The following is a 23,474-nucleotide window of genomic DNA, read 5'->3' as shown; positions in this document are numbered from 1 at the left end:
AGATGTTAAATGTTTCACGCGTAAAATACTTCATACGCGTAAAATATTTCATAGTGGTTAAACTCGTTATTTAATTCTGTGGTCCGCACAAAGTATCTGCGCGTAAACAAGGTCAGACGCGCTGTCAATCGCACGGAAACGTTCAATCGAGCGAACAATTAGTGCATGTCGTTGTGTTACTCAAATCGAATACGGATTATTGATCCAAATGATTTCGAAATCTACGCTATTAGTTTACTCGTAAATTCATTATTTAAAGCGATAGTTTGTGAAGTAGATATATATGTATATCCCACTTGTTTTATTCATAGAAAAAGAAATCGAAGAAGCATAGGACCGAGGTGCACAATTGTTTTACGATATGTACGAATGACGGTCATTTTTGTAAAGATTTTGGATTTGCGAGTGCAATATCGTATCTATATATTTACCAATCGAATGATTAATCGAGTTATGCGTTCAAGTGTGCTATGTTGGTTATTCATTAATTTATAACGCGAGAATATTCAATGTACATTTGAATGTACCGTACGACGAGACTAATTCGAGTACGATATATTTAAAGTTCTTTTTACGGCAATCGATATCCTGTCTTGCACACAGGACTGACGTGTTGCCACTCGCGCGGCGCGCGCCATTCCGTTTGTGTATCCATTATTTCTCAAAACGCTATCATTCTTACAGTGTACAGTTACAAATCAATCATATATCTAGTTAACTATGATACGTCAATCACATAGTGCTTGTTACATCCATTGATTTATAAAAATTCTCCCTGACATTCGAGATTTATACATTGCGTTAATTTACGAGACCTCGCAAGTATTGAGTTTTAGGCAACTCTCTCTCTTTTTTTAAATGCATTATTCTTATTTACGCCAAATTACATTTCGCCGTAAGCTAACGATTAATGCGCGTGCAACTGTTATTAATGTATTTTCGCAAATGAATGTGTGCAGGTGTCATGGAGAAGCAACAACAGAAAAATGAGAAACGAGGAGAAGAGAGAGATCCAGAGAACCATCAAATGACAACGAAACAACTATGCGGTGAGTCAGATACTATTTATACACGCAGTAATTTTTTAAAAGCTATTCATGCCTATTAATGCTTTTGTTTGGCCTATTAATGCTCATGTTTGCGATTTATGACTCGCATTTGTATTTTATAGAATAACCTTAAATGTTAACTATTTTGGTATATTACAACTTTACTGCTACGCAGATTTTAAACATGTATTAAAAGTATTAGAGAAAAAAATATACACAGAGAAAATTTTATTTTAAATACATTACTTAGTTATATGGAGCAAAAACAAATATCTTGTATTATCAGAATACATTTAGCTGGAAACAATCATGGGTTTTGCAAGTAAACAAGAAGCAAATAGCTTGGGTTAATGCAATTCGATAATATAGTTTCGGTTTTGCAATGGTATTTCAAGCTCTAGTTTTTAAGATTAGAATTATAACACTATAACATTATGCATTAATTCATCAATTATTCATTATTATTGCCATGTATTTAAAATTAAGCGGAGTACATATAAGTACAGATATATGAAACATTATTTAGTTATTATACAAGCATTTACAAGCAAGTACAATAGAAGATAAAATTATAGACCAAATAATTATACACTTAAAGATAAAAATGTAGAAACTTAGAAGATATACACTGAGAAAAATGGTTTTATTATAATAATAAAACGGTTCTGGTTGAGCGTATTCTTATTAAACGAAACAGAATTTCTGGTTATCATAACAAGATTTTACAGCTTATAACTACACCGTTTGGTTAACTGTACTATAAAGATTTGATTAAGTTTTTCTTGTTGGATCTACAAAACTTCTTGTTGAATCTACAAAATAATACAAAACTTCTTGTTATATTTACAAAAATAGCGATAATGCTGGCGCCTTCGTTCTCGCAGCGCAAGTCGGTGCATGCCAATCTCGCGCAAACCAACGCGGTATCGATGCGATACTAATATCACGCGGTACCCATAAGGTACCTTTTATATTTGTTTCGTGTATCTTACAATCGTGTATTTACATTATTCTGTTCAACGGCATGGCGGACGAAAAAATGTCTTCTCTTCTGCGCGAATGGAATTTCGACAGCTATATAGAGATTTTTAGAGGTTAGTAAAATATATGTAAAATATATGCAGTGTACTTTAAACCAAGATATATTGTTATTATTTTAAAAACTCTATCCAAACTCGTTTTTTAACCAAAAAATTGTGTTAACCTAATAAAACAATATAATAAGATTAATAAGAAATTTTTGTAGAGTTTTGTAAACCTAACAAAACGATGTAGTAAGATTAACAAGAAATTCTGGTAGATTCAAACAGAATGGAATTAACCAGAATCCTCTGGTAATTCTAACTACAAAATTTGTATCGTTCATTTTCGAACAAACGGACAGGTTGAATCAACCAAAATTTCTCATAAAACAACAAAACTTTTTTTCCAGTGTATATATACACAAAAGCAAAAACCAAGGCTGAAGAGTTCTTTTTGAATTCAGAAGAACTCAGAGATCCGGAGAAAACTACTCAACGGGTTAATGCAGATTAATTAATGTTCTAATTTCTGTATGTTTGGTCGTTTTTTAATATGGAATCTTCTGGAATCTATGTTGACAAAATTGTTCTTTTTCGGGCTCTCCACCGTTTTATAATGATGTCTCTTACAAAATTCCTGAATCCTCTGACAAGCTTCCTCGAGCATGTTACTTGGTACGGTTATTACCAGTCTCATATAAGAATGATAATCAAAGCACTGGGAAATCAGAAGATACAAAAAATTAGTAAAGTTATTATAGTTCTTAACACAGTTAGCAATTTTTTTAATTAATTATCATTAATGGAATATAAAATTAAATTTTTTTTCTTCAAAAAAATTATTTCTAGAACAAAATGAGAACATGAATAATGTGATTGTAAATTTATATAATATATTTTATGTAGTATCTGTAATATATTCTATATATTTACAATATGAATATGTAAATCCAAATTATTAATTTTCAAATTTAAAAATGTAAAGAATTTATATTAGATTATTTATTTATATTTGTGTAAAATTTTATATAAATTTGGAATGTCCTAGAACTCCCCCCCCCCACTAAAAAAATGTTTGGACATATCGCATAATTTTCTGCCAATTATATCTGCAAATTCTGAAAATTAAGACCAAAAGTAGGGGTGCTAAGTTTACATGACGCTAGTACCCTCATTTTTTATCTTAATTTTCTGCGAACGGATAAGAGCAAAAAATTCGAAATTAGAGCAAAATATTAACAGATAATTAACAGAAAATTATGCGGTATGTCCGAACTTTTTTTTAAGTAGTGAGGGTGCTAGGTTCACTGACGTGAATTCGAAAACATTGCAATAAATTTTACAAGCTCTTTGACACAATGTATAACATAATCTGTCAAAACTTTACAATAATATTAATTAACAAAAAGAATTTATTTTGCTATTATCCGGTGTATTTTGTTGTAACATAACGCTTTGATTTTTTGTAGTATTTTTAAATGATAAATAAATCATTAAATATTGCGGTGTATCAGAAAACTAAAATTTAATTTTAAAAACTTGAATATTTTTTATACGAAGAATATAATTAGAAGATTTTATAGGGTGTATAATGAATTGATAATTTAAAATGTTAGAAATGCAAACCTGGCCGGGTAGACAAAACACGGATTCTTCTATTAGAAGTCTCTGCACGAATTCCAGATCGGAATTAAATTCCGGAAAGCACGGCAGATCGATGTAGACCTGGAAATCGATTCAATAATTTATAGCTCGTAAATTGCAGTTGGGCCCACCTTACTGATGGTATTTGCATTAACGTATAAATAGCGGTCGTGCACCGACTAATTACACGACCTATTTATCGGACGCTCGATTAACATTTACGGTTTTAACCCGCGAGCTACGGGCTGTCAAACAATACGCTGTGATTCTTGAAATTATGCAAGGGTGCGCCTGGGCTAATTACAATAGGAATCATTACCATCATGTACATCGCTCCATCCGGCATTATTGGCTTCAGTCCTGGGATCTTTGTGATGCACTTGTAGGCCAATTTGGAATGCGACTGTAACCGCAGTTTTAATATAAATACTTTGCGCTGAACTTTATATATTTAATACGTTTTTCATTCGCGATAATAACTTACGTGTAGAGTACGAATAACATCGTCGAAAAACTTCTGTGGAGTTTTTCTAAGTATGCTGGGCAAGGCACCTTGAACAATAGTATTGCTGCCGATTATTCGTTGGCTCAAGCAATGTAAACCTTTGCGAATCTAAAGAACAAAATATTAAGAATTTCTTTAATTTGTACATCTTATATTCTATTAATGTAATTAAGTAGCAAATATAATGCACCTAAATGTTGTGTGTCTATCGTATGTGGATGTCTTATAATTTGTGCTAAAACTTGCAATTAAATATATAAAGTACATACTAAAATAAGACGACACTAGAAGTATTTTAATAAATAAATAATAAATTGTTTTATATATTTAAAAAATAAAAAAGAAATCTATTATATGTAATTTATTTTTTATTTGTTAAATGTATAAAAAAATTTGTTATTTATTTATAAAATACTTCTAGTGTTTTATTTATGAACTTTATATATTTAATTTCAAGTTTTAGCACAAATTGCAAGATATATTTAACAAATAAAAGTAGATAAATTACGTCTAATAAATAATATATTACCAGTGACACAATAAATTGTTAGAAAATTTATAAAAGTTTTAAAAGAATGAGGTCTTAACAAAGGTTATATGTCAGGATTTTTCGTGGTCCCAACAGATGTAGAAATTCTAGAAAAGCAAACTCGCTTTACTTAGTTACGTTGAAATCAATATGAAATTACTTCCAAAAATAGTAGATATTAGATTTCTCGCGAACTTCGAGTACAGTGAAATGTCGAAACGTGCTACACAACGGCAGACTATTTTACCAGCTTGTCCAATACCCGTGGGAGTACATCATCAAACGATCGCACAATCAACCTTTTCTTTCAAAGCGTGACATAAAAAAATATACCATAAAATACTGAATGTATGGATACACGGATAACAAATATAGCAATGAAAAAATATATATTTATATTTTATTTAAAAAAAGATAATTAATCATTCGATTATATTTTAACCCTTTTTTAGAAATCATATTTATTTAAGAATTAATGAGATCTTTTTCATTCAGACTGTATCGTGCAGAGTAGACTTTAACAATTTATAATATAGAAGAATCTGAAATAAAAAGTTTTTTCTTCTGCTACGGTGTCTGAAGCAGTACGTATATGAAACTTGCCGCGATAAGATTTTCCTACGGAACGCTCATCTTATTTATCTAAGATCGCGACATCGGAACTCTTGCAAAGTTATTAAGGAGCACAGAAATATATCCGATAGAGGTACACGACGCGACGATTTAAAGTTAGTCCGTAGTCCGAGGCGATGCCGTAGCCAGAAGGAGAGGAATTAAGAGCACGGCCGACCAAAGATCCGATTGCCGAAGGACTTTAATAGCGGAATAAAGTTTAATCAATGAAATTTAATCCAATCCGCAATATGCGGTGCCGAACTCGCCGGGACATGCTTCGGGCCTCGTTACGGAAACAATACCGTCGGAGAAGCAATTATTTTCAGGCTGTCACGTATTGTACCACGAGCATTTACCCACCTCGGTTTCCAGCACGTTCTGACGATCGTGGATTATTATCCAACCCATACGCCATCCTGGTACTAAAAATCTGTGAAGAAAAAAGAGATTAAAATTGGACTATCATCGTCAGGTTCCATTTCACAGATTATGAGATTTATTCATTTTGGCTTCTAAATTAAAGAAAAAAATTACTAAAATAAAGTAGCATTTTTCTAGGCGCAAAAATAAATTATTAAACAACAAAAAAATATTTAATATTAACAGTTAATATCAAAGTTATAAATTCTTCTTTTATATTGAGATACAACTAGTTATTTATTAATTTCTTAAACCAATTGTTTTAAATGTTTCTCGCGATTGTTTAATTGCAATGAGAATCTTTTATAGGTGACCAATTTATATGCAGAAGCTTTATTGCGGCATACGATTCTATTATTTAACACATGCGGAACGAATATCGTGCAGTCATAAAAAATATAGTATACGTCGCAAAATTAACAAACAATGCAAGATACACTCTTTACTTTGCGAGATAATACTTTTGTTTTTGATAACAAAAAGAGACGCAAAAAAGGTGTAGATAATGCATTATTTTTAATTGCATTAATATTTTGATGAATGCAAGTATGAATTAACGATAATACTACATTAAGATAATTTTACCGGCGTAGTGTTTGCTTTTTCTTCTTCTTAATATATCTTCTCAATTTGAATATTCTTGTTAAATAAAACAGTAGCCATACACATAACATTTGCTTTTAATCCGTTTATATGCTTAACGAATCATAAAATTTGATGATGAGTATCATATACATAAAGCTCTTCGAGAAAGATTAAATTGGTTTTGAAATTTTCATTTTAAGATAACAACAACATGCTACATAATAATTATTAAATAATCATCATGTTACAGCGCTATTCACTTATTCATTGATTTACCTTCATCATCCGCTTTATTTTTTTTTACCTTATATTTGCGTGTATCGTGTATATCATTGAATTTTACATGAAAAACGCAAATTTGTCGTTGTACACCAAAGTACCGCGCTGCGAAATCTGCGGCGTGTAAAATACACTGTGCCGCAATGAAAGACTTAGCAACAAACTGCAGAAACTCATTTACAACTAGTATGGCGAGCGGTCGTAAATTAAGTTGCGTTTCAAATCTGATACCGTTAGAATAATGGAGGCATAATCGCGAAACTTCGGAATACCCGTTCCTTCGACTTTGATCGCGACGTTTTATTCACGCTCAATCAACTCCTCGTTCTATTTTTGAAAAAATCAAGTGAAAAATTTTATAACGGGACGCTTCCGTCCCAGGAATTCCTTCCGTCAACTTCACGAATCGCTAGTTTTGCTCCATACTTTTCACGATGAAAGATAATAGAAGGTAACGTACTGAAAATAACTGGAAACCCGATGTAGGAAAAACTGTTGCAGAGAAAGAGAGAAAAAGAGAGAACGCCGAATTTTTTTCAAATTATTTTAAAACGATTATTATTGCATTTATAACAATAGAAATAATTGCAAAAGCTATTTTTCTTGTTTTCCTAAACATATTGTTATTAAAAGACATTGTGTTTATAACTATTTTAGCTCGAACGTTAAAAACACAAAAATTCTTCATTTATTACGCTGACTTTTTTTATCCTTTAGTATTGAAAAAAACCTTTTAAAAAACGCGACATTTTGTTTCAAGTAGATTAGCTGAGAAACCATCTTGTTTAATACGTAAAAGTCACACGTTACGTCTGTGAAAATGTTGTGGAGTGTTACGGAAAACCGTGCGTTTGTGTTCTAGCGTCAAAACGTAGGAGTTTTATAATTATTTTACACGTTCTGACATACCTTTTAGTCAGTCCGCTGCACGACAAAATAGGAACTTCGGTCGATAGAGACGCTAACGAGTGGAAAGTCCGTCCTGGAAATACCTGAAAACAGCGGTGAGGCTTGAAAAATGTATTTGCGTATAATAGGCATATGCGTTTCGCCTACACGCGAAGGTATATAGCACAAAATTGTAACAATCTCATCTCATCACATTTTTTTCAAATTTATTATTATGTACTGTATAATATTGTTTTAACATTTAAATTTATGAAAAAGTTTACATATTAAATTGTTTAAGCAATATATTTTACATCTCTTATCAATTATTATTTTCCGTTTCTTATCAATTCTTATAATACGCCAAAATAAAATTCTCTCAAGGATAATAGTAAGGGAAAAGAACCGATTAAAGCACATAATATAATGTAATTTTTAATGGTCACACTTTTTTGCTGTATTAAATGTCTTATCACTATCAAATTATCTGAATTCTTGTGCATGCTACAAGACAAAAAAAAAGTCCTTCATAACAAACTGCAGTGCGCACACCCCTTCTAAATTTGGGACACCATGCACATGTCCGTCCTGAATTAATTTCGCACCCCCTTCGAATGGAACGGTATGGTGCGTGCGCTTTATTTGTTCCGCAAATGGAACGATTTGTCACCTGATACTTGGGGTAGTAAGCGTAATATTCGGACACGTACCATGTGCTCGTAAATCTCATCGGCTATAATGGGTACGTAGTAACGTGCGGCGATGTTGAGAATGTCAAGTATATGGTCGCGGCTGAACACGGAGCCGCATGGATTTGACGGATTGTTTATAACAATCGCCGCCGTCGACTCGTCGATTTGGTCCTTTAGGTCGTCTAGATCGATCTCCCAACCGAGTTCCGGCTAGAAACGATTAATATTAATAGGATCCATTCGCAAGTCTTCATTTCCTCCCGCCTTTCTCATCCACTGCACGATATCTGTACAAAGATATGTGGCTAAAAATCACGTATTTTCTCTCGATTACAAGTTTTCCAGTAATTCTGAGCGTTTTGCAAATAAAATTTTAATGTGGAAAAAATATTTTTACATTTTTAACAAAACTTTTTATATTATTGTTTAATAAAAAGTCTCATAAAATCTATGTAAATTTCTCTTTAACAGAATTTTTATTTGGAGGATGGAAAAATTTAATATTGAACATTTGTCTCTCTCTTTTTCTCTCTTCTCTTCTCTAAAATATTATGAGAAGAAAAAACTTGATTGTGCGAAGAAAGATTAATAAACCTATCCAAAACATTTATGTTTAAAAAGTTATGATGCTTAATAGGTATTTACTGTGCAATTGCCAAACTGTAAATATAGTGCTCTTAACATGTCTGAGGTACGTATGAGTTATGTGTTAATAAATAAATAGACATATTTATACCTTTTTTACTAAATTTTATAATTATAATTTTAGTGGGACACTCTTAAATTTAATTGCCTAATACTTAATAATATTATTTTTATAATACTTATTTGTATAAGTTTTTAAAATTATTTTTTAATTTATAGATATGAATGTACTAAATGGACTCGTATTATTTATTTATTCGCTGGTTAAAATGTTACTTGTCAGTTGATAGCATTCTAATGTTTAAATAATTTTTTATTTGTACATCAGCATTGTTTCACGGAATTATACCGCAAAAATATGAAATGTATAATGCTGCAATGATTTTGATACTGAAATAATATTTTTTTTATTTAAAGCTTTTATATGGAATAATTTGAAAGAAATATTTTTAATAAAAATGATTAAAAAAAGAAAGATAAAAACATTTGTATAAAGAATAATAGAATGCATATAGGAGTATAAGCTGAACATTTTCATGAATTTTGTAAAATTTATTATTCATGGACAAATATACAGTATTTATGCGATTTATATATGATGTATGAGCACATGTGTAACGCGCGTGCCAGGATTTATAAATTACTCGTACATTCGGCCTTATACGTAGTTAAAACTACTGCATTGTAGTTATAATTACTAGAACAAAATAATTTGCAACGACAGAGACGAAAGTGGAACATTAAAACTGACTGCCAGGGGAAGTTGAAAAGAGAGGAAACTGCCTCATTAGCACTTTAGTTTGAAAATCTCCGAGCGAAAGCTCTGATTTATCGTGTAAATAGCGAACGGCGATTTAAATATGATTTTCGTTTAAACTCATTGCAATGACGTTTTCAATTGGCTTAAAGTAAACTATTACAAATACTTTGCAAATAAAAACAAGAAATCTTAGCAAAATTTAAAATTAGCATATTTATATAAACTGAATGACGAAATTAGTTAATATTGAGAATTAAATTCTTAACAAAGCTATTCTCTAAGTTTTATAGAGTGAAAATACTGCCACTACAATTTTTCAAGTGATTTTCTGCTCTAATAAGAGTTAAAGTTTACTCTATAAGAATAAAGTTTACTTTATAAGAGTGAACTTTAACTTTTATAGAGTGGAAAATCATTCGAAAAATTGTAATGGCAGTATTTTCTTCACTTTATGAAATTTAGAGAGTAAAAAACTATTTCTTGTCAACAAAAACTTTTTGACTGTGTATATACATAAAAATTTATTAATTAAATAATTTTTTAACTATGGAAAACGTTTAAACTGTGAATATAAATTTATATTTTATATATGCTACACGCTAAATATTTCTGTATTATTATTTTATATTATATTATAGATCAAGAATTGAATAAAGCTAATAACATTTGTAAGAAATTATTATTTTGATTAAATTATAAATTACTTAAAAGTTCTATCTTTTTTCACACTTGTTTATTACGCAAAAATTACAAAATGCGAAAACTTTACAAATTAATTACATTATCGTACGTTTTACATATAAAATAAAGTCTTGCTTAATTGCAAACTTTATTTTGTACAAAAGAACAACAATAATAACAATGATAATAATATTTTCTGATAACGTGTACAATATTTAAAACATATGTAATTGACATAGCTGTCCTAAATGACTTCACATCTACCCTATTCTTGCGTATCTTAATTAAACGAGTTATTATGCACTTTCATTGTCTTTCTGTAAATGAATACATTTACGCCCTAGGTGGTTAATAAATTTAAAGATACTAACAAAATGGTATATTTTTGCATATAAAGCTGCTTGCTAAGACCCGGCGGCCGCTTGAAGTGCGTTCTGTAATAACGCGTAACTTAAGAAATATTGCGGACACTGTTATGCACATTTCTTATTAATGACGATGCAACACGGTAGCGCATATAGCATCACCTTTTCTTTTACAAGCGCGATTATTACAGAGTAGCCACTACGCGTTGCGATATCGATCAGTATTTTACACATTATGATGGGAATATGAAGCTGATGTTTATTACGTTATTCGTTCACAAATGAGATATTAAATAAATAAATATTGAAAAATATTAATTCATTTTATATTTCAGAAATCAATATTAATTGAAATACGCGCGTGCGAAAAAACGTAGTATTTTGAAAACAATTTAGAATTTTTACAGTAGTTACATACAGTATTTTTACATAAATATTTTTTCAAATAGTACCAAGCAGAAGTTTTGTAAAAAATAAATAATATTTATTTCAAATGAGATAATACTTTCTATAATTTAGAAAATATCTTATTTGAAATAAAAATTACTTATTTTTTATAAAACTTCTGCTTGGTACTATTTGAAAAAATATTGATTTCAATCTAGTGAATTTTTTTTCAGTGTAATTGTTTCACGTGTGCTTGAAATACACGTTAATACACTTTGATCTCTATTTGCATAATCTTCGAGTCATTGTGAGAATATAATCGTATAATTTTAATCTTCGCATACAATTAGCAAATTGCACTAATTCTCTCTTTCTAGAAGAATACTCACACGTAAATTGTACGTTTTGACCATAATACCGAGACCCTCCGCTAGCGTTCGGTAGATGGAAAACCCGGGCCGTGGAATTAGAATATTTTGGCCTTCTCGAGCTAAAGCTGTAATACACAAGTCGAGTGCGCAAGAACATCCACTGCACAGGATTACGTCCTACAACAAATGTAGAAACACCAAATATTTTATTTCCACATGCTTCATCTTTATTCGCATCGCATTCAATGTAGAATGGAAACGAAAACTAATATTTTTATGGTAAAAAATTTTTTTTACATTTTCATACTATCGTATTTTTTTAGCAGATTTGTTTGATATGATGAAAAATTCCGCAGCGTTCTGATATTAAAATATAAAAAATACATCTACATGATTAAATTACATAAAAGTTGATAGATTACTTATCGCAAGAAGTTTACTACAGGCAAATAAATTGAATGTGATATTTATGTACTGACAAGCGTAATTGCAGATACACGAAGCCAAGATTAAAAATATTTTGAAAGAATGTAATACAATTTTTTTGCAGTAAAAATATCTTTATTTTTTTCTATAGCTATCCGATGCGAAATTTTGCTAATTTAATATCTGTTTGAGTATTTTAATAAATTTAAAAAAAAGTAGAAATTGATTTCTTTGTTTATTAATAACATTATGTATTAACAGCGTTTCGTCGGTGTATTTTTTTTCTGTCTGCGATTTTAGCGTGAAAATTTAACATCAAGTTAATTAACTATCTTTGGGACTACTATTCGGAATATGCAATCTAGCGACCACGTCGTCTCCTAATAAAACCAACGTCGCCTTCCTTTCTCGTGGCTGGAAATTTACGACTTTTATTAATATTAAAATAACTTAGGGAAAATGTGTCTTGCCGCTATTCAGTTGAATAAATAATGGCAATATCGTTGTTGAATAAGTAAAGTGCGGTTTATACACGTGACAAGAAACCTCAGTATTAATGATACCAAATTTGCCAACGGCACGTGTTACACCGATCTACCGACGACATTCGATATAAGTAAGCACGTGCGTTCACCCTACCTTGGGATCGACTTTCACGAGTTCGTTCGAGCTGTACTCAGCTACGGCTTCTCGCGCCGTCTGATAACCTGTAAAACACGTAACAATTTTTTACGTCACCGAATAAACATAATTATTGCTTGAACCAGTGAAAATATCTGTTTAACAATTCAATAATTTATTATATAAGATATATATAGACAGCTGTGTCGCATATATCCATGTATAATAATGAATAAACACGGTAATTATTTACAGTATTATTTAAATTATTCATCTATATTTATCGCTTGGAAAATTGGTAATACAATAGGATATCTAATTGAAATTTATACATACGTCAACCATTAACAAATTTATTTCCATCATTTCTGTCATAATTACAAAACTTCTCGTAGATTAAACGAGATTTAGAAGACGATGTAAAATTTATATTACATTTATAGATCTTATTAAAAATTACCTATGCTCGGTGCATATCCGTTGTATAATTGCGAAGCAACGCTCTCCTGAACGGCCTCAATTACTTCCTTCGGTGGTTTTAAATTGCCGAAAGTTGTAGGATCGCCTTAAAACAAAATATGAACGATAGAATCTTAAAGTTCGAAGCTTTAAAAACTTTATATTTATTTATTCATATTTATCAATTATTATACAATTATGAGTACGTAAGTTATTAATATTGCATAAATTTGGCTTTCCGCTAAACATTCGTCAGTTTCGAGTAAATACCTAATTACACGTATGCCACGTCCTTATAATTGATTACTAGATTCAAACTAGGATAACCGTAGGAAAACATTAATTTACAGACGCGTTGTCAAAGTGCAACGAAACATCCACCGCTCGACTCGCATTTTGGATATAATTGAAATTAATTAATTGTTTCCCGGAGGCTATCCACCGTAGTCAGTCCTTGTTGCGAAATTTCTGTTTACGAGGCGACAGCGCGACGATGAAATAAAATCCAAGCTCTGCGAATACGAGATTCATGTAATTACAACTTCGTCATTGTTAATCGAAAGGGATTATGCTTTGACGTTAAAGTTAATACATATATTTTCTGATTATATTTCACATTCCTATTGTAGCAAATGTCAATTAGTGTACACACACATACACTAAAACCATTGACTTATCAGCAAATTATTAGTACACGAATTAATGACATACACATAACACAGCATCGTGTTGGAAATTTTGTATTTTACAATAATAGTAAGTTAATTGACAAAATTGTCGATTAATAAAAACGCGCAGTTTTTATTAATTAATTTTATTATTTTTAATTAATATTTTTACGCAGAAGTATTTTATTTTAAATAAATGCATGAAAAAATGCAGTGAGTTTGTTCGACAGTTTTTATACAGTTATTAGTTTTATACAGAAAAAAATCAACCAAAAAAACAGTAGTATAATTAGATCAGATCTATTTGTAAAAATATATATATGCTTCAATCTCTTTATTACATAAGTTTAATTAATATTTTACTAATATATTTTACTACCTTTTTTATACGTTATTTTTTTCTTGTTTTATTAACTTTATATTTCTACAATAGAAATGTGAAATATGAACGAAAAATATTAACTTCAGTACCATCAAAACACAAGATTAATAAAAGCACTATAGCGCTTTTTTACTGGATATAAATGTCCAATGCATTAGCAATATTTTTTCCAGATAGAATTTCTTCTAGAATTTAATACATATACAACGTTTTATAGAGGAGAAATGTATTTTATATTGTTCTTTTTGCGTATAATTATTAATTTGCTGTCGATTCAAAGATTTTACTGCGCACTATTACTATTATAAAAAACTTATTAAAAAAACTTATAAGTACCAGAATATATTTTAAATTAAAATACTGCTAAACAGCGAAACTTTCTCGACAACATACAGAATTTTCTTACACAGAATGCACAGTGGAATTTTGTGTGCTAGAAAAAGTACCTTTTCCCAAATATGGCAAAATTACGTCCAAATAGTAGTTTTTAGATGAAAGTAGTTTAAAGCTAACGAATGAATCCTATGTGTTACATATGATGTGAATCAGAAGCGACGAATTTTAAAGTACTTTGTATGTAACATACTGCATCCTACAAAAAAAATTCTCGAAATAGGTTTTTACTTTCGCCAAATTTTTTTATTTTCTATATTATTTTAAATAAAAAATAGAGCATTTAAGATAAAGATTTTCAAAAATATTTCAAGATATTACACCGATATTTTGCCTTTGGATTATACTGCTAATTTTTTCATTTACAAAAGCGACTGTACGAAAATTCCCGTGTTACTGCTGTTCCATTTTTCGATGCTGTAATCTTCTTCGAATTGCATATGTATAGAATAAAAGAAAGCCCTTGAAAACGTACATAGCCGCTGGCACATCCGGTCGAGATTTGTATTGAAATATATTTAGATTAGCGTACTCGTATGTCAGTTCTGTTCTATTCCACTATAAAATTTGCTGAGGACGTTTTTCCGATACATTCTGACACATCCGCATTCTGCACCACTGGTATTCTACAAATGTTAAGGGGACTCACGCGTCACTATCACCGCCTTTTAACCGTTTTTAAAACTTCGTTGTGTAGTTAAAATTGCATGTCCCAGCATGAGAAAGGAATTTCTAAAAATTTCTAAAAAAATTAAAAAAAGTTGAAAAGACTGAAAGAACCAAAACTGTACGATTAATTCTCGCATACAAACATTCCTAGTAATTAAGTTTTACACGCGTAACTATTCAGATTTCAAAGTCCCTTTTATCTCTATACCTACTATCAGTTTGTACTATTTAGAAAATAATTTTCGGAAAGTTATTAATTATATAACATGTTTTTATTTATTTTATTTAACTTAACTTTTTCACTATTTTATTATATATTATAAAACTAAATACCAATTCTTGTTCGAAGAATGTAACTTAAAATAAAAAACATACAAAACTTTTATCTGAAAACTAATGAAATTAATATTTTTTACGAATTATTATTTTCACGATATCTAATATCAGAAGAGATATAATCAGTCATATCGAAAACGTTATGTACATATATTAATGCTCGTCACTGTTTAGAATCGTTTGACGTAAAAAAATTTCCAGTGTTTTAAATAGCGTTATTGGTTTCCTTTAAAGATATTAAGAATTTGTTTGCAAGTATATTGGTTTATCACTTTGGAAACTGATATCCGGTAACCTTTAAAAAAAGTTTCTTCTAGAAACAACACAAACGAAAGATCGACAAACAAAATATTGTCTATCCTCTGTCGCACGTTTGCGTGCCAGTTATTTTTCAGAATGAATTAAGTTTTAATCAGTTTATTAAAAAAGTAACGAAATTACTTTGGTACGATAAATATTAATGCAAATATAAGAATTTATACACTGAAAAAAATGCAATATATCCAATAAGTTATGTTGTTACGGGCTGTCAATTACAGATATACTCAATACAATAATATATGCTATTGCAGTATCAACATTGTACTTGCATTAACAGTAAATGTTATTGTATTGAGTATTTTATATAGTTGGCAGCCCGCAATTACATGTTATTGGCCATATTACTTTTTTCTGTGTATAAAACAAACACAAGCGTTAGATAATTTAAAATTAGCGTGGACAAATTAAATAAAATTGAAACTAGTTGCAAACTGTATTTATGCAAAAACTCGGAACAAATAATAAAGATTAATTAGTATGCAGAATATAAGCTTATGTAGCATTTATGATAATCTCTGTGTATTAAGATAATTTACATAGAGGTTGAGTAATTTATGTTAATTTGTGTGAGAATGCACAATATAAATAAATGCATTATTAATTATTGATGTTCTTTTATGTGACTCAGAAAAATTAATATATCCATTAAATTTTCTTGAAATTATATATATAATTATATCAAGTTTAATATCCAATGTTTAATCAAGTTTAATGATAGTTCAAATAAGAGTAAATCTAATATCAAAGTTTTATGTATTGTGATAAAGAAGATCTAAATCAAATATTACGACACAATTATCTCTCATAAAAAATTTTGTTCTAAAAACTTTGATTTCAAATATTTAATCGATAACAATATCAGGGTTCTATATACTGTGATAAAAGAGATCTAAACACAAATATTAAGAAGTCACCCGAATTTGATACGGTAATTATAGACTATCGTATATATGACAGACAGGCTCTACTGTTCTAAAGATGACGCACGAAAAATTACATGATTGTTCCATGCATTTTTAATAAAACGAATAGGTTGCATTGGACGCAGTTCGGTATTTCCAACCTGGTTTCCTGCGGGACTCTACGGTTGCTCAAAATGCGCTTTTTCATATTCTAGAATATTTCCTCGTATTTGACCTTCCATTTTTCACCAATCCGTCAAACTTTTTTCACATCAAGCCCCGGAGATCATACATATTGAGAGTCTAACCGTACTAGTGGGGAACAGCGAAAGTTTGCAATTTGTATGCGTTTACCGGCAAAACTGGTACGCAGAGCCTTTGTAGGTGACCCTCTATTCGCCTAACGTTTTTCACAAAGTGCCGCAAGTGGAACGAATAGAACTAATAATTTTATTTTTCATTCTTATGAATTTAATCTTCTATGTATTAAGTACTCTTTGCGCTTAATTACCGCATTTATTTTTAGCGATACTAAAGAAAAATTATAATTACGCTTAGAACGACGAATGCGATACGCTTTTATAGTTAAAAAAAAAACAAAATGTATAATCCTTCAATTTATTCCAAAGAAAAACGTTGGTTTCCCCATTCTTTTTCTGTGTAAAAAAATAGTCGCTTGATTATCGTGATAAACCATTTCATGCATTTCTGTCTTTTATCTTTTGTAATACGAAAGAATGGAAATCTAAAAAGTTAATTTGGAGAATTTTTAATATTATAGTATAAATGAAAAAATCCTTATTATTAAAAAAATTCTTACTCTTTAAATTTTAATCAGTGGATATTCACTGATTCACAGTGGCATATTTATCACTGTGATAATCAGTGAATATTCACTGTCTTTCAGTAATATTCACTTAATGTATATCACTGAAAGTCAGTGTATTTCACTGATTTTGTCGAGTTTTCACTGATTGTGATTTAGAGAGTAAAAAGTCATATCTGAATTAACTCATTGAATCCTAGGAAGCCCTATACGCGTTTTTATGTTTTAAATCTTTCTACCTCAGGTTCTAAATTTGTAGACCGCAATTGGTATTTAAAAGTAAAGAGAATTACTTTTTTTTAATTTAGAAGGGACTGTTTTTTACCTTTAAATTCTAATTATACAATCTAAAAATTATAATTAGATTCTATATATATATAATCTAATCAAAGGGAGTTCTCTCCTCTTAAGAATGAATTAAATATAATAAAATTGTTTTAGAAATATATAAGATTTTATATAATTTTACGATACAAGAACGCCTGACTCAAATATAACAATCTCAAAACAAATTATTTTAACGCCTACAAAAATAATCATAAATATTACATCTATACTTCTTGTTACGCAATTACTACTTTCTATTTTTTACTTTTTTATAGAAGAATTTTTTAGTTTTGTTTTCAAAAAGGTATTTTATGGTAAATTTAATGGAATGTAATTTTTTAAAATACACAGAAAAAAGTAATTGATTTAATAAAATGCACAGTTGCGGACTGCGAACTACAGATACTGAATACAAGCTGTTAATGCAAGTATATTGTTGATATTGCAATAGCATATATTATTGTATTGAATATATCTGTAGCCTGGCAGGCCGCAACTACACATTTTGTTGAATCAATTACTTTTTTTTCTCTGTGTATAAAAAATGCAAAACATTTTTAAGTCTCAATAACTCAAATAAATGTGGAACTGAGAGCATATAGCAAATGAATGAGTATTTTTGTTTCCAAATATTTCACATTTGTATTTTTTTAATAGTAAGTGACATCCAAGTGGTTCACGGGTAAGATGCGTGTTACATAATAAGTTAATATAATAATAATAATAATAATATAATAACATTGCCGAAATATAAAAATGCCGATATCTTATAAAAAACAAACCGAACTGGATAAAGAAAAGTTAAAGTAAAAAGTATTAAAGTAAATATAATGACAAATAATATATTTTTAAATTTAATTAAATTAAGAATAAGCTATTCTGTGTTACTATGAATAAGATTTGATATTAATCTGAATTTATAAATAATATAATAAAAATAAGTATATTTTTTTTATTTTTTTAAGAAGAAAGAATAAAATCTAAAAGAAAAGAATAAAATCTTCTATGTTGTTCTCTTTTTCTTCTTAGACGAGATCAAGTTTTATTTGTATAGTTTGTTTGTCTTAAACATGGACAATAAATTAAATTTTTTTTAAAACGACCCGAGTTACTTATCCTATTTATTATTATATTATAGTATATTATATACATTATATATATAATATCATAAATAAAAACAAATTTTATTTTATCGTGTTTATATCGCTCAATTATCTCAATCTAGTTTTAAGAACGTAAAGATTCTTCTGTGTAGAGCAAGTGTTTTTATCGTTACACACACAAGATAATTTTTACACGTGGAATAAACTTACCAATAGACAACGCGATCATCTGCTTCTTTGGATTGGGATCGGTGGCGATATTTTCTACAATCGATCTTATGGGATTGTGCGTTCTACGAGCGACGTCGGAGGCACAAACATCCCAAAATTCACGAAAGCTAGCTGTGGACATCTTGTCGCTTGTGAAGAAGTTCTCGGAAGCTTTGAATTTGCTGATTTTGGTGATAGACATTTAGCAGACTCATGCGTCAAGATTACATTCGAGTCTTGGACTCGCAGGTATTGATATTTACTATCGATGTGCTCGACAGGTTCTAGTATTGATACGTTCGGACGGTTCTCGTAAAGCTGGTTCTTTGTCACTGAGCCGCGATCGGGATACCGCGTTAATAATCAAAATGCTCGACGGAGGCTGGAGGACAAATGAACCGGTCGGAATTGGTCCGTTCGACACCACACCTTCTTTTATAATTAACTAAATGGATTCCCTACTTATATATAGGGAATGAATGCCTCGAGAAACTTCGAGAAGTAGTATCATCTGACACAGGAACAAACAGAGTGCCCCTCCGTTTCTCCCGCCGTCTCTACTCCTGACTCCATCTCCGTTGCCACCGGAGTTTAGAATGTAGAACCTTAACTCCACCGGCTCTATTTTGTTGCGTCTCTCTAATGTTTTATGCAATTATACCTTGTAACTGTTTACTCCGAGTTACAGTCGTGGATATTATTCGAATGCTGTTTCGGTCTGACGACTGCGACAACGACGAACATTGCAAACGTGCGTTTGCTCGTTAATTGAGTTTAACATGGCGGTTCCCCTGCTGTATCTGTGCGCTCGGGATGAATGAGTGAATCGAACGCAAAAATTATCTGTGAAAAATCGGATAAAATTCTCGATCGAAGAAGCATAGACGCATAAAGCGAGATTTATCATTTCTCGGCGTAGTAAATCTCTCAACTTTTTACAAACATTATCATAAGTTTCTGTTTTTCACTAATAAAGAAAAGATAATTTAAAATAGTCATTAGATTTTAACAAATATTACTTCAAATATTATTATTATTACTACATATAATTTATTTATATGTAATTATTTATTAGTATACATATAATATAACACAGTATCTCTAATGCTGCGGTATATGTCACTTTTCGAGCTTTATTATGCTAGATGCACTTATGCGATGGGTGCACACGCAAACACAATGTGTGATAATTATAACATTTCGCGAATCAATAAAATTAACCGAGGGGGTGAACGACGAGCAACTGCCAAATGCCGCTATTGGAAAATGTAAATTCAACTGAAATCGTAGCAGCACAAATACATGCGGATTAAATAAAGCTTCAATATTATATTAAAGCGACACAGAACGTTCGCTCTGATATTGGTCGACAATTTTATATAAAGACGATATTTTTGTTAACACATATTGACGATATTATCGTGCAATTGGTGACAGATGTAGGAAGATAATTAATATGAGAGAAAAAATTAATAAAAATAAATTTAATAAAAAACAACATCAATGATAGCAAATTATTTGTAAAAAAAAAAAAAGAATTTTAAGACTAAAAAATAACTAGACTTAAAAAGTAAAGTGTCTAAAACTAATAAACTTTGAAAATTCGAAAATAGTTAAATTTTAGGCATTATTCAAAATTTTTTTTTGTTTTACTTGATCCGCGCGTCATTAATAAAAAAAAGTATATTAAGGCAACATGAAGACATTTTAAAGTAATACGAGTATTATGAAATTTTTAAGAGAGAGAGAGAGAGAGAGAGAAAGAGAGTGTTCTTTTTATTTTGTACTTGACAAAATTTTTAAACACAACAATAAAGTTAAAGATTATCTATTTCGGTCTACAGCGAATCATGGTGCTGAATATAATTTTTCTATTAATTTAATATTTATAGCTCATAAATTGCGCGTCGACCGTTACTAGCTAGATATCGAAACTTTTTTTAACAAGGGGCACTATCTAAATAAAAAAAATGAAACATGAAATAAAGCTAATAAAGCAACACTCGTGCTTACACTGCATAATAATTATGAGCTTTATATTTTGTATGTTTTTTTTATATTTTTACAGTTTTTTATATTACGGTAGTATTAATTTGAATTAAAAGTTTTAGCATTTTTTTAAATTTAAATATTTTTTATATTCCGGATGCACGCCCGTATCTCATAAAATTAAAACATAAACAACAGAAGAATATATTAAATATTTTTTATAAATCATTTTTTATTATTAAAATTTGATCCGTGCTTTATATTAGCATCTTCATTAGCAAGTAAATTTTTTGTAAAAACGGATTTATATATAGAATTTCTACTATGTGTACACTGAAAAAAAATGTAATATATTCAATAGATATGTTATTGCGGGCTGCCAATTACAGATATACTCAATACAATAATATATGCTATTGCAGTATCACATTGTACTTGCAGAATAGCAAATATTATTGAATATTTGTATTGAGTATTTTATGTAGTTGGCAGCCCGCAATCACATATGTTATTGGCTATATTACATTTTTTTCTGTGTATGTTTAAATCGTAACACATATTTGATATATGTAATTTAATTTCAAATTAATTAATTTTAAAGTTTTTACGTATTATAAATAAATATTTTTCTAAAAACTTTTTTTTAAACTAATTTTATATATGATAGGAAATAGAAATATCAATTTTCTTTAGAAATAGGTCACTAAAATAATTAAAAAATGTTATTGCATAAAACATGGGCATACATACATACATACACATACATTTGCTGTTGCACGTAACAGCATCAATATTTTAGTGTCGCTTAACGCAAAATAAATTTTTTATTTTATTTTGTATTTTGACAAGTTATTCGTACATCACTATTCGCAAAATTTTATTGTTACATCGAGAACAATCCACAGTGTTGAAAATCGAGAACATACTTACTAAGATAACAGAAAATTCGCAATACATATTTTTTTAGAGAAACAAAAGTACCCTTTTCTCTTCGTTCTTTCTGTCTACTCGGAGAATAAATCAATAAAAGATAAAATTAATTGAAAATTTACGAAATTAAAGCTGAATCGGAACATTTTAGTGGGATTTTCCTCCTTCAAAATGAATCTCGAAAGGAATGCTGCGACGCCGGTTCGTGATGTTGTCAAACTTTGTCGAGCTGTCGGGATTGGGCCAAGATGGAATTTCACATTTGTGGCTCTATTTACAAGATGCGGCACGTGTGTCGAACCAAGGCTCCTCTCGTTGGAGGCTCGACTTGCTTGCTATGCTAAACACATTGGCCTCAGTAGGATTCCTTTACGACGAACGTCTCCTAGCTGCGGTCTTTGAGATTCCCTCGTAAACTTTCCTACTACGAATCAATCGATATCGAAATATATCGGACTTTTCTTCGAGACGAGAATCTGAGTAGGAAGTAAGTGATAGCCAATGATACTTCTCAAACGTAACACAAAATGTTACCGCGTTAAAAAGAAGATTGTATCTACGTATATAACATGAAATGGTGTCAAACATAACATAATATTATTTATGACAAATAAAGACAAGAATTTCTTTGTATTGAATCTATTAGCGCGGAGCCTTTGCTTGTTTAATCGAAAATACAAAAATCGATTCTTTAATTCAATATACTATATAAGTGATTTTTGTCTGTTAAATTGAAATTCAAGTGTTGATTGCAACCAATGACATAAATTGGTATTTCTGTGATATAATTTCACAACCCCACTCTAAATAGATTACAGTTTCATAAAGCTTTATCCTGGATACATTTCATACAACTTTGGTCTCCTAAATGCTTGCGAATGATCATTTTGACAAATAAACATGCTATCCGTGATTGTACACGAATCACGATATATAAGTTTTATAAAATTCAATTTATGCAATTTTGATATTTTTATAATATTTTCAATCATAATTTATTAGAATTTTATTATAATTAACACTAGAATAATTAACAAAACGAAATAGATTTTGTATTTTTTATCTTGAAGAAATACTTTATTTTATCGAACTTTAAAAATATTTATTAAAATACGTCAGTTTTTATTAAAAATCTATATTCAGTTTATCACCCCATAAGCTCATTATAATAATTTTGCTAATGACATTTAAATACCCGCGTGACGTCACGCGCTGAGATATAATCTTTACCTACTTTAGGTCTTTCGTAAGGAGAAATTATTGAATATTTATTATTTTTATTCCTTCTCAATATAGTTGGCTTTCTTTGGAGGCTCGTCTCTCCGGTGCTTGGCGACTGGTTGGCCGATTCCGAGAAGACTTGTTGACGGCGCTTCCGACACAAAATGTCTCCTTATTATATCGTTGCCAGAAAACAGATATGACATATTGTTTTTCTCGGTAAAAATTATTTGCCATATTCTTCTATCGTTTAA

The 23,474-nt window shown here is 29.9% G+C and overlaps 1 protein-coding gene across 1 annotated transcript; it reads right to left on the bottom strand.

The window, feature by feature from the left end:
* Positions 1 to 287: 287 nt before the first annotated feature.
* LOC118648053 (tyrosine aminotransferase-like) lies at positions 288 to 19,376 on the bottom strand. Its single transcript, XM_036294256.1, has 11 exons — positions 19,081 to 19,376; positions 12,945 to 13,049; positions 12,503 to 12,570; positions 11,456 to 11,614; positions 8,247 to 8,438; positions 7,558 to 7,640; positions 5,725 to 5,794; positions 4,200 to 4,328; positions 4,035 to 4,118; positions 3,698 to 3,796; positions 288 to 2,789 (listed from the first exon to the last, which is right to left on the bottom strand). The coding sequence occupies exons 1-11, from the start codon at positions 19,280 to 19,282 to the stop codon at positions 2,586 to 2,588; spliced, it is 1,395 nt and encodes a 464-aa protein (XP_036150149.1). The 5' UTR covers positions 19,283 to 19,376; the 3' UTR covers positions 288 to 2,585.
* Positions 19,377 to 23,474: the final 4,098 nt, after the last annotated feature.

Source organism: Monomorium pharaonis, unplaced genomic scaffold, assembly GCF_013373865.1.
Source record: "Monomorium pharaonis isolate MP-MQ-018 unplaced genomic scaffold, ASM1337386v2 scaffold_148, whole genome shotgun sequence".
NCBI lineage: Eukaryota > Metazoa > Arthropoda > Insecta > Hymenoptera > Formicidae > Monomorium > Monomorium pharaonis.
The sequence above is the reverse complement of the archived record's forward strand: the minus strand, read 5'-3'. Positions and strand labels throughout refer to the sequence as shown.